The sequence below is a fragment of the Mustelus asterias genome, chromosome 16 (genome assembly GCF_964213995.1).
Source record: "Mustelus asterias chromosome 16, sMusAst1.hap1.1, whole genome shotgun sequence".
Taxonomy (NCBI): Eukaryota; Metazoa; Chordata; class Chondrichthyes; order Carcharhiniformes; family Triakidae; genus Mustelus; species Mustelus asterias.
In genome coordinates this window covers 86229383-86243071 of record NC_135816.1, presented here as the reverse complement: position 1 = coordinate 86243071, position 13689 = coordinate 86229383, and the positions used below count along the sequence as shown (strand labels likewise).

The 13689-nt window shown below is 43.7% G+C and overlaps 1 protein-coding gene across 1 annotated transcript; it reads left to right on the top strand.

Moving 5' to 3' along the window:
• Positions 1-1018: 1018 nt before the first annotated feature.
• On the top strand, positions 1019-12492 carry LOC144505379 (putative G-protein coupled receptor 139). Its single transcript, XM_078231495.1, has 4 exons — positions 1019-1141; positions 3230-3402; positions 9037-9140; positions 11606-12492. Exons 1-4 carry the CDS (start codon positions 1019-1021, stop codon positions 12490-12492), a joined length of 1287 nt encoding a protein of 428 aa, XP_078087621.1.
• The last annotated feature ends 1197 nt before the right edge of the window (positions 12493-13689 follow it).

The following is a 13689-nucleotide window of genomic DNA, read 5'->3' as shown; positions in this document are numbered from 1 at the left end:
GTTTCGGCGGAACAGCACCGGAAACGTAAATATTTATTTATTTTAAAAAAAAAATTCGGCTCGCAATCGGTATTTTGGGCCGATATATTCACACTGAAAAGCATTAGCAATTACCGAAGCTCAGTCAACCACACCGCGACCGCTGGCAGACGTGGAGCTGTTCCAAACACGTTTCCGATAGGAGGCAGGAAATTGAATTCAAACAATCTCCTGCCTCCTGCATGTTAAACATTTCCAAGAAAAGCTGCGTTGAAAATCCGTATTTGCATTTGCATGCATGTCGCCAGTAAAAGCCTACAGTCAGCCTAAATCTGCCTCTCTTATTCCATAAAACATTAGACAATGCTTTCCTTTCTCTACGTTATGAAATCCTGCCATTGCCTAATAACCACTGATCCCACTTTGCTACCAAGAGGCCACCCATAGCATTTCCAACCAAACCTTAGACAAAAGGTACAATACTGCAGATGCTGTAATCTGAAGCAAAACATAAAATGCCTGGAAATCTCAGCAGATCTGACAGCATCTGCGGACAGAGAATTGAGCCAATATTTCGAATTAGGATGACCCTTTGTCACAGTTGAAGACAAGGAAAATACGGCAATATTTATATTGTGAGGTTGAGGGCAGGGTGTATTTGATAGCAATGACAAAGTTCGAATTGCTGCGCTGACGTATCGAAATAAACGTAATTGGACACCACATGAGCTTTCTTGCCCCATTGATAGCGAAGTATTCACACTTACTTATTTGCATATTATTTTGATCTGCTTTGCTGCAGCGGGTCACCGCAGCAAATATTTGTTAATTTATACAATTTAAATAATACACATTTCCAATTATAAAACGAAATGACATTTTAAAAGGGTCAATAACAATAGGATTAAATGCTTAAAATTAATAGCAAAAGGGAAACAAAATAAACATTCATTGATAATATAATTTGTCTTCAATACACACTGCTGTTTCAATACTGGAACTCAATGGGTGTTCGCAGTCCTTTACGTCATGAGGGGGCATGGCGAGAGTCTTCCTGTGTCACGCTGTGTCTCCGCAGATTGCCTCGTTGGAGGTTGAAGGCTCGCATCGGGAATTGGATCACGGTTTGAAATTCACCTATTTTAGGCGGTTTAAGTTACGGGTATTTATTTTGCTTCTGAATGTAAACAAGTTAGCAGCTCTTGAAGAATGATAGTGACATTGTGAAATCATGCTGGAAAATATCATAGCAGCTCGTATTTGACAATAGGTTAGATTTGGCATGAGCATCTTCAGCCAAAATGGTTATATCAGTGGAGCGAAACAGCGCTTCACTCCCGTCAGTTTTAAAAAAAACGGAACATTGAGTGCAGCGTGCTTTTAGTGCGCATGTCCAGCCCGTATCCGCATGTGCGGTGTGCAGTCATTACGCCGGGATTCGAGGTAACTTCTGCGTACCGGTTGGAAGTCTTTGCCTGTTGATACGCAGTGGGAAAAGTGCCCACATTTCTGCAGGAGTCCTTCAGAGTAGTGTCCTCGGCCAAACCAAGTTCAGCTGCTTCAACAATGACCTTCCCTCCATCAAAAGGTCAAAGTGGGGTAGTTCGTTGATGATTGCACAATGTTCAGCAGCATTCACAACTCCTCAGATATTGAAGCAGTCTATCTTCAAATGCAACAAGTTTTGGACAATATCCAGGCTTGGGCTGACAAGTGGCAAGCAACACTAATAGGATTCTACAGTGCAGAAGGAGGCCATTTGGCCCATTAATTCTGCACCGACCACAGACCCATCCAGGCCTTATCCATAAAACCACATGCATTTAACCCAGCTAAATCCCCTGACACTGAGGTGCAATTTAGCATAGCCAATCGACCTAACCCGCACATCTTTGGATTGCGGGATGAAACCGGAACACCCAGAGGAAACCGACGCAAACACGGGGAGAATGTGCAAACTCCACACAGTGTTCCAAACCGGGAGTAGAACCCTGGTCCCTGGCGCTTTGAGGCAGCAGTGCTACTCAATTTGTCATCGCGTGCCACCCAAATTACCAGCAATGACCATCACCAATTAAGAAGTTCCAAAAAGCATATTTTGATATTCAAGGTGCTACCATCACTGAATACCCAACTGTCAACATCGTTGGGGTTACCATTGACCATACTTAACTGAAATCACCAGATAAACATAGTGGCTTCAAGACCAAGAGCTAGTAATACTGCAGTGTATCACTCAAATCCTGACTCCCCAAAAGCTATCCACCATCTACAAGGCACAAGTCAGGAATGTGAATCAATACTCCCCAATTTCCTGGATGGATGCAGTTCCAACAACACTCAAGAAGCTTGACATCATCCAGGACAAAGCAGCAGACTTGATTGGCACCACATCAAGAAACATTCAATCTCTCCACCATGGACGCTCAGTAGCAGCAGTGTGTGCTATCTACAAGATGCATTGCAGCAATTCACCAAAGACCCTTGTGCAGCACCTTCCAAACCGACGACCACTTCCATCTGAAGGACGAAGGCAGCAGATACATGGGAACACCAAAAGCTGCAATTTCCACTTCAAGACACTCACCATCCAAACCTGGACATATATCACCATTCCTTCGCAGTTGCTGCGTCAATATCTTGGAATTCCCTCCCTAAAGGCATTGTGGGTCAACTCGCAGCGGTGAACTACAGCCACTCAAGAAGCCAGCTCACCACCACCCTCTCAATGGCAACTAGGAATGAGCAATAAATTCTGGCCAAAAAGCGACACCCATGCCCCACGAATGAACATACAGGCGCTGAAAAATGGCGAGCACCCTTCCGGGATGCTCAGAGGCAGCCCTCTGATCTGTGGAGTGACGATCAGCGCATGTTCGGGTGGAGCGCAGTTCCATCCACCCACGCCCCGCTCTGACGTTACTCTGTGGGAACGCGCATTGAATGCAAAGGAACGCCCATTGAGGGCAGCTGTTGGAATCTACAGCTTTGAATTGAAGAAAAAGGAAGCAACAGGTCACACAACCGCTTTAAAAATAAATTGTAATTCATATTAACCGGATTATTTTTCGTTTAAACAGTCAAGGCTATTCATTTTTTAAGTGTAATTTTAAATTGTATCTTTATGATATAAGATGCTTTATGCTTGCTATTTGTAAGTGAACATTGGTTTTGTTGTTTTATATCTGAAGGTACTATTTAAATCTGTTCTACATTTTCATTAACATGTTGAATTTTTTTTTTAATGCAGAATATGGCAGCTGAAAGTCTATCTGGCAGGAAGAAAAGTCAGGATATCTCTGAACATGTTTTGGATACCTTATTGCATGAGGTGGAGGAAAAGGGAACGCATATTCTGGCCGACGAAAATCTAAGCCAACAGGAAATGCACGATGAGGAAAGAAGTTACCGTTATATGAAAAAGTAAAGTTCCCTGGACTGCATATCGGTGCCAAAGGAAAGTTGCTGATTTAATGCGTTCAGCCAGGGGAAGTAAATATCATGATTTTTTAAAAATCTAAAAACCTCTCCCTTCAAAATGTTAGAATTGGAGTCTGCATTGGGTATGTTATGAACTAGACCACACTTGTAAAAGTCAGTAACAATGGACATTCTTGAACCAGGCTATGGGTAACAAAGTTGTCAGCGCAGCTACCTCACAGCGCAAGAGACCCAGGTTTATTTCCACCCTCGTGTGACTGTCTGTGTGGGTTTTACACATTCTCCCCATCTCTGCATGCGTTTCCTCCCATATTCCTGAGGTCTGTGGGTTAGGTTATTGGCTATGCTACATTGCCCCTGAGTGTCAAGTAGATTAGTAAATACGTGGGGTGACAGGGATAATGCCTGGGTGGAATTGGTGTCAGTGCTGGTTTGATAGGATGAATGGCATCATTCTGTTCTGTGGGGATTCTATGAATCTATGAAATAACACGAACTCCTCACAATCTTGCAGAACGGGCCATAAAATTTAGCAACAATAGATACTTTTTAAAGCTAAGCTTCCAGTTAAATAGGAACGTTTCCTTACAAAAGCTGAAGAGGGTCATAAAATTCAGTGATCTTGAATTTGGCTCTGATTTGGTCGTAAGATACACACGTCCTAACTTTCTTTTTGTTAAAAAAGATTAAACCGAATCTACTACACTAAGTGATAAAGCAAGAAGGAAAGTCTCTTAATAGAGGACAAACCACATAAAGCAAACAATAAAGCAGAAAAGAAATTTAATTCACTGGTCCAAAATATGCTTAAATGGGGTCAACAATACATGGCAGTCCCCACTGCAGTGCTCAAACCATCATGAAAGGCCTCAATTGTGCCCTCGGACGGCGCATGCTCCCTCTCCAGAGGCACCCAGCTGTGAATAGAGCTGCGGTTGAAGGGCAGAGAGTCGGACTGAAGAAAAAACTTGTTCGCACGCTGCCTGGATCTGTTTGTAACATATTGAGCCAGGCCCAGCAGCAGGTGCACGAGGAAGTCTGCTGCCTTCCCCGCTGACCTCCACACCGGGTGTCCGTAAACGCGGAGCGGGGGACTGAAGGGCAAACCAAACATCAATAAAAGTTTTCTTTCATAACTAAAAGGGAGTGCAGCTTAAAACAAGTACCCTCGACGTGGTTCACGGACTCCAAAAAGGGCAGGTTTCATGGAAGCCCGTGGACTGTTGCCATTTTCTTTTTAATGCAATGCTGCATGCAGTAGTCTCCACCCCAGGTCCCGATGAACATATAACATAGAACATTACAGCGCAGAACAGGCCCTTCGGCCCACGATGTTGCACCGACCAGTTAAAAATAAAAAAAAATAAAAAAACTGTGACCCTCCAACCTAAACCAATTTCTTTTCGTCCATGAACCTATCTACGGATCTCTTAAACGCCCCCAAACTAGGCGCATTTACAACTGATGCTGGCAGGGCATTCCAATCCCTCACCACTCTCTGGGTAAAGAACCTACCCCTGACATCGGTTCTATAACTACCCCCCCTCAATTTAAAGCCATGCCCCCTCGTGCTGGATTTCTCCATCAGAGGAAAAAGGCTATCACTATCCACCCTATCTAAACCTCTAATCATCTTATATGTTTCAATAAGATCCCCTCTTAGCCGCCGCCTTTCCAGCGAAAACAATCCCAAATCCCTCAGCCTCTCCTCATAGGATCTCCCCTCCATACCAGGCAACATCCTGGTAAACCTCCTCTGCACCCTCTCCAAAGCCTCCACATCCTTCCTGTAATGTGGGGACCAGAACTGCACACAGTACTCCAAGTGCGGCCGCACCAGAGTTGTGTACAGTTGCAACATAACGCTACGACTCCTAAATTCAATCCCCCTACCAATAAACGCCAAGACACCATATGCCTTCTTAACAACCTTATCTACTTGATTCCCAACTTTCAGGGATCTATGCACACATACACCTAGATCCCTCTGCTCCTCCACACTATTCAAAGTCCTCCCGTTAGCCCTATACTCAACACATCTGTTATTCCTACCAAAGTGAATTACCTCACACTTCTCCGCATTAAACTCCATCCGCCACCTCTCGGCCCAACTTTGCAACCTGTCTAAGTCTTCCTGCAAACTACGACACCCTTCCTCACTGTCTACCACACCACCGACTTTGGTGTCATCAGCAAATTTGCTAATCCACCCAACTATACCCTCATCCAGATCATTAATAAATATTACAAACAGCAGTGGCCCCAAAACAGATCCCTGAGGTGCACCACTTGTAACCGCACTCCATGATGAATATTTACTATCAACCACCACCCTCTGTTTCCTATCCGCTAGCCAATTCCTGATCCAATTTCCTAGATCACCCCCAATCCCATACATCTGCATTTTCTGCAGAGGCCTACCATGGTGAACCTTATCAAACGCCTTACTAAAATCCATATATACCACGTCCACTGCCTTGCCCCCATCCACCTCCTTGGTCACTTTCTCAAAAAACTCAATAAGGTTAGTAAGGCACGACCTACCTGCCACAAAACCATGCTGACTATCACCTATCAATTCATTACTCTCCAAATAACTATAAATCCTATCCCTTATAATTTTTTCCAACATCTTGCCGACAACAGAAGTGAGACTCACCGGTCTATAATTCCCGGGGAAGTCTCTGTTCCCCTTCTTAAACAATGGGACAACATTCGCTAACCTCCAATCTTCTGGTACTATACCAGAGGCCAACGACGACCTGAAGATCAGAGCCAGAGGCTCTGCAATCACTTCTCTTGCCTCCCAGAGAATCCTTGGATAAATCCCATCCGGACCAGGGGATTTATCTATTTTCAGACCCTCCAGAATATCCTGCACATCCTCCTTATCAACTGTAATACTGTCTATTCTACTCCCCTGCAACCCAGTGTCCTCCTCAGCTATATTCATGTCCCCTTGCGTGAACACCGAAGAGAAATATTGGTTCAATGCTTCACCAATCTCCTCCGGTTCCACACATAACTTCCCTCTGCCATCTATAACTGGCCCTAAACTTGCCCTAACCAACCTTCTGTTCTTGACATACCTATAGAACGCCTTAGGATTCTCTTTAACCCTATCCGCCAAAGTCTTCTCATGTCCCCTTTTAGCCCTTCTAAGCTCGCTCTTCAACTCCCTCTTAGCCAATCTAAAGCTTTCTAGTGCACTACCCGAGTGCTCATGTCTCATCCGAACATAAGCCTCCTTTTTCTTTTTAACCAACAAAGAAACTTTTTTGGTGCACCACGGTTCCCTAGCCCTACCAATTCCTCCTTGCCTGACAGGGACATACCTATCACAGACTCGCAGTAGCTGCTCCTTGAAAAATCTCCACATGTCGGACGTTCCCAGTCCCTGTAATCTCCTAGTCCAACCTATGTTTCCTAATTCTCTCCTAATAGCCTCATAATTACCCTTCCCCCAGCTAAAACCACTGGCCCGAGGTTCATGCCTATCCCTTTCCATCACTAAGGTGAACGTAACCGAATTGTGGTCACTATCACCAAAATGCACACCAACTTCCAAGTCTAGCACCTGGTCTGGCTCATTTCCCAGCACCAGATCCAATATAGCCTCACCTCTAGTTGGCCTGTCTACATACTGAGTCAAAAAACCTTCCTGCACGCTTTGAACAAAAACTGACCCCTCTAACGAGCTAGAGCTATAACAATTCCAGTCAATATTAGTCAAGTTAAAATCCCCCATAACAATTGCCCTATTACTTTCACTCCTAAGCAGGATTGACTCCGCAATCCTTTCCTCAACCTCTCTAGAACTTTTAGGAGGTCTATAAAAGACTCCCAACAGGGTGACCTCTCCTCTCCTATTTCTAATCTCCGCCCATACTACCTCAACAGATAAGTCCTCATCAAACCTCCTCTCTGACACTGTGATACAATCTCTGACCAATAATGCTACACCTCCCCCTCTTCTACCTCCTTCCCTACTTCGACTAAAACATTTGAACCCCGGGACCTGCAGCATCCATTCCTGCCCCTGCTCTATCCATGTCTCTGAAATAGCCACAACATCGAAGTCCCAGGTACTGATCCACGCTGCAAGTTCACCCACTTTATTGCGAATACTCCTGGCATTGAAGTATACACATTTCAAACCCTGCTCCACCCCACCTCTGCAATGCCGTGCATTGCAGTCCCCATCCATGCATCCCTCACTTTCAGCCCCACTACTCAGGATCCCTCCCCCCCCCCGAATCAGTTTAAACCTCCCTGCATGGCCTTAGCAAATTTACCCCCCAGGATATTGGTCCCCTTCTGATTAAGGTGTAGACCATCCTTCTCATAGAGGTCACACCTTCCCCAGTACGAGCCCCAATTGCTTAAGTACCTGAACCCCTCCCTCCTGCACCATCCCCATGAAGAAGAGAAGGATCCCTCCATAGATAGTCCTCCATTGCTGGACAGCAGCAAATCCTATCTTGGGGCGAGAGCACAGAAGTGGAAGGTGTGCAGCAGTAGCCCATAAAGGGAGCCACCCTGTTCAGTGGCAGAGGGCACCGAAGCATTCCCGTGAGGCTTCTCACACTGTGGGGTTCAATTCCTTGGGGAAGCGGATCTGGGTTTGGGGACAATGTGGATTTTCGTCCGAGGAGGTCTATGATTGGACGGGATTTCACCACACTGTTGTGTCTCCTTGAGATGCTGTGTAACGTTGGACCCAAGTATTGTTGTTCTGAGGCCAGACATGCCGTCAATGAGGACCTGCATGCCAACTGTTGCATATGGAGACAAATCGTGGGGCATATTCGAGCCCATTCCCCCGCTACCCACCAAATCGCTGACCCTGGCCACTCCAGCATCCACAGACCATCTCTCCGCCAGTCACTGCAAATAAATTGAGAGGAGAAACAGATTCCTGAGGAGCGGCTCCCTGATGGCAGCCTCTACTTCAGATGGGAGAAGGCTGTGACGCAAGGCAACCATATCCCAGACTTTATGGAGGCCCTGGCGAAAGACTGGCAACGTCCAAAGACCGAACATTCCAAAGACCCCTCAGGCCTATCAACAACAGCTGCACGTCATAGCTCAGGAAGTGCAACTGGCGGAATAAATAAGTCGCCTGGTCACATCATCGAGGAGGGGGTTCAACGTCTCAAAACGACAGGTCAGCACCTGGGTGTGAAGCACACCAGCGGCTGACTGCCGACAGACTGCGGGACTGTCATTATCTCATCAGTGACCCAGTGAATACCTTTTTGGCCAGAAAGCTATATTTCTCTGGATGAATGTGAGAAAATCAGGGTCGGGGCCAAGTGACCTGCCACAGCATGGAGACAATCAAAAGCTGCAGGAGAGGAGGGAAAAAATTGCTATTTCTGATTTTGATGGTGATTTTCATAGAAATCGAGTGAGTGTGTGTTGTGTAAGCTGGGGGGTTGGGGGGGGAGGGGAGTTGGGGTTGCGAGGGGGGGAGGTGCTGGTGGTCTGCATTGACATGGCTTCTGTATTGGAAAATGAACATTTAGAATCTTCAGGATGTGAGAAGCCTGCATCATTGGCTGAGGAAGACCCCACACTACAACCTCAATAATTGGACGAGAAGCAATTCATCAGTATCATCACTGAAGAGGATGAAGTATTTCCATCTGAAAATATTGATTTTCAAACTTCACTTGGGAAGAGAGCAGTGGAGGTGCTTAAGCAGATTCACGGCTATGGTATGTGCAAGTGGAGAAGGCAATGAAGTTACCGCATTTAGAACATTGAGTAGAGTCTTTACCAGGCAATTAAAGATGCATATTCTGCCATTGGAAACAGTTCGGAAAAGGTCCAGCATGTTGATCCATGGAAAGAAAAGGTATGTCTTAAGTGGAAAAATTGATTAGTTTGGAATTCTTTTAATATGGAGACATGGAAGATCTCTTATTGAAATATATAAACTTCTCAGAGTTAGATGCTGAGAAGATGTGCACTCTCATGTGGAAGGTAGTGGTCGTTGGCACAGTTAGAAATCAATGGACCTCCAATTTTAAACGCTAATTGTGACTATCTACGGCTCTCCAGATGTTTTCATTCGCTCTCTCCTAACTACATATCATATGGCTAAAATGAGTAATCCTTCTGATCCCCTGACATATGAACTGTGTCCTTCCAGATATACTGTCGACCTGTATAAAAATGAATTTTAAAATATTCCCCTTGAACAGAAAATATGTTAATACCATAATGTCATCACACGGGTACAATCAGTAACGTATTGAATAAAGAGATGAAACCTTGAACCTGTGTTGCTCTGAGCTCAGAGTGAGAGACAGAAGGAGATTGGAAATCCAGCACCATTCTGGAAACGACACTTGAACAAAGATGTAAGGGAAATCAAAATAGTATAGAATTTGACGGAAAAGTTACCGTGGAGCTGAGAGATGTGTTTGAAATAATGATGGTCTTTCACAGTGTAGAGAGATACTCGCAAAGGCTGATTTGTCAAAAAACAAAGGACGCAGTTTTCAGTTATTTTGCAACAAAATCAAAGGCCGATTGAGATAATCAGAGTTTTACAGAACACGTTGTTAGGATCTGAAATGAACAGCTTGCGAGTGTGGTGATGCCATATTCAGTCGGATGCAAATTGAATAAACAACCGACGATAACGTTTTTTGGAACAATATTGGGGCCAAGGACAACTAAGAAATAAGTTGACCTTGTAGACAGCTGACTCTGACACGACCAACCAAATGGCCCTGTGCCATTGTATAAACATTCTATGGTTTGATCTCGTTCGATGTGTTATTGAACCGAATACCCAAAGCTAAATAGTACAGGCACAATTTAGAATACGAAGTTTCCAAAAGGACACTCTAATATTAAGGATTTACTTGTTGAATGGCCACTCAGAGTCAAGGTTATCTCCGAACAAAAAAATGAGATCAAAGGATGTGTGACTTGCTGTTTTTGGGAATGTCTCCACCGCTGTTTAACACAGATTGCATTGATAAAAATATGATCAGACGATGAGATCGTGTATGGTTCGATTAATTCTCAGTTTCGTGCATATTCCCTCAACAGGAATTATGACATATGTCGTAATCTGTTTGTTCTAAATTGAAGAATAAAACAATTTTGAAACTTCACTATCTCCCTAGAGATCCTGGAGTTTATAAAATCGGTGCTCAGTGCATGTATTGTCTGCTGCACAAACTGACAGATTGACTTCACACAGAAAATGCATCGACCAATTCAATGGGTCAGAAAAATATTCTACATGGTCCTTGGGATAGTTGGTGTGCCTGGTAAGTTTGCAAAATCAACAGGGCTGATTAAGTCTCTGCATGAGCTTTTTCTAAAATTAATATGTGAATGACAAAGTGAAATTCGATCGAATTCTCATCATCCCTTCAATACAATAAATGCACGATATTTTCAGAATTGTCTCTGCACTTATCGACATTTTCTGTCATTGAACAATTGCATTCCGTGTAGAGTTAATGACAGAATTTCAGAGGCTGAATGATCACTTTCCCTGTGCAGAGTCATGAGGTTCACTGGGTTATGGTTGCAGTGCTTTAATCAATAATCTATTTCAATATTAAACAAAAATACACTGATGGGTATGATTAGTTAATATTCAATGTATAGATTTTAAAGCATGGATATTCATCCCAAATATTTTATGTCTATCTTCAGGCACCACTTGAAGCGCTCTTTCTTTCCAACTCATCTAACCCTCATTCCGTTTGACCCATCTGTATACTTTGCTTTTTCTTCAAGATTTCCCATTTCAGCTCGTCCAATTGTTCGCAATTCCACATTGTCTACACTCTGGAGTGCATTCTGTTTTTTGTGTATGCATTATCTGGACATTTATCTTTTGCCCCTGAAATACAAATCTGCCTTCATTCACTCCGGTACCATTATCTCAGAAAATGGTCCTCGATGAAGGTGCTTCCCCTCATTGAAGGTATCTGGGGACACGTGGAGGGATGGGGATGCTTTCATTTGGAAAGCGTGCTGTGGCCAGCCAGGCGCAAATGTGGGAGCTGAAGGGTAGTTGTGGTCAAATTTGAGATTCACTGACCCGATCCTAATCCGCAGTTTTTGACGCTAAATATCACGCCAAATGTGATTGGGAGCAGCAGATGCATGTTAATAATTTCCGGTTTCTTGACTGTTATTTCTCTTACAGTTAACGGGCTTGCAATCGTCATTCTGTCGCGTGGGAATTGTGGTCTCTCCACCTGCACCACTCAATATCTGGTGGCAATGGCAACTGCGGATCTCTTGGTCATTATTACTGAGGTCATTCTCAGGCGCATCAATGATTATTACTTCAACATTAATTTCCTGTGGATTACCCCTGTGTGCAGTGTTCGCTATGCACTTCTGCGTGCAGCCCTAGACTGTTCTGTTTGGTTCACTGTCGCTTTCAGTTTTGATCGATATGTCGCCATTTGTTGTCATTCACTGAAACTTAAATATTGCACCAGGAAAACTGCGGTGCTAATACTATCTACAATTGGCATTTTGCTTTGTTTAAAAAACATTCCCATCTACTTCAGATTTGAACCTAGAAAGATCATCGAGAATGTACCATGGTACTGTTCTAATAAGCAAAGCTATTTCACTGACCCTAGATGGATTGGATTTAGAAAATTTGAAAAGATTTTAACCCCATTGATACCATTCGGTTTAATTCTGTTGGTCAACGCCCTGACTGTCAGACATATTTTATTAACTAGTCGAATACGTAAAGGACTGAGAGGTGAGAGCAAAGGAGAGAATCACAGTGATCCAGAGATAGAGAACAGAATGAAGTCAATAATTTTGCTGTTCACCATTCCTGGCAGCTTCCTTCTTCTGTGGTTGGTGTATCTTTTATATTTTTTTGACGCTGCAGATGGATTAGATGATGATTCTTTTTATAACTTTGAAAAAATTGCGTATATGCTACGGGATTTAAACTGCTGCACAAACACATTTATTTATGTGGCGACTCAGTCCAAATTCAGAGAGCAGTTGAAGAGTGTGGTGAAATATCCTGTTACGTCGATAGCTAAATTAATAAACAATTAAATTTGAATCTGCTCGAAGATTCAGTGCTTTGATGCAAAAGTTGACCAACGGCGGAAACAAAGGAAAAACCCTCGAGGATGAAAAACATCAAAGAGATGTTCATGACAGGCAAGTCAATTTGTCCGTTTATACAACCATTCATCCCACTATCCCTCCTTCCATCATTCCCTCTTTCCCTCTTTCCTTCACTCCATCCCTCCGTTCATCTATCTACTATTTCATCAATCTGTTTAGCTACCCATCTGTCCAGCCACCCGTCTATCCACCCATCCATCTATCCATCCTGCCTGCCTCCATAGAGAAAGAGTTTACTTCTTTGCTGGTGCACCACTTGTTTATTGCTGAAGGAGGCGTAATTTTGAAGCTCCCCGTCTTATAGTGATTCGTACATTTTGCAACAATAACGGAATAAGAGAGAAACAACAATTTATACTGGATGAGAGTAGAATACTGATTGGTTGGCTGGTGGAATTTGAGGTATAAATATCGCTTCATCAACAATATTTGAGAAAAAGATATCTTGAATCCATGATCGTTTTATTCCAATCTATTTCTCTTTACCCCCAGTCCTCCCCGGGACAGACAGTGACTCAGTATCTGCGTGATCACATGTGGAGCCTGTGTCTGGGATAGGAGATAAGAGCTCGGGGGTTGGAGATGCGATGGGTGAGAGGGTGCAAATCATTTCATCTTGGTTCGTGGTTATGGGCCACCTCCGTGCCTCTCTCTGGAACCTGTTCCCAATCAAGTCCGCAGATGTCATACCTGACGTCCAGATCTGACAACGTGTCTACTCCTTCACGTTTATTCTAATCCACAACTTCACCTGACTGATTTATGTTGTCGGGATCTGTTCAAACTGTCGACCTTTTAATTGCTTCTTCCAGAAACCATTACTCCAAAGCAATTCTGTCAAACGTTCCACTTTGCATATTCCATAAAACACCCTCTGCTAAATCTATTGCTTAATCACAGAACGTCCCTTACAGAAATCGTCCCTTGTGAATCTGACCTATCTGATTTTCTATCCAGCCACACCTTGAGTTAAAAATGCTACATTTTTTTCCAAAGCTTTTGTTATGTTGATTCCTCCTGAACTCATTAAATACCTCGACACCTGTAGAACTCAGTATCACTTTAAGATGTTCCAGTCCATAGACCCTGCACAAACTATGTATGCTTCTTGAGCTCATACAA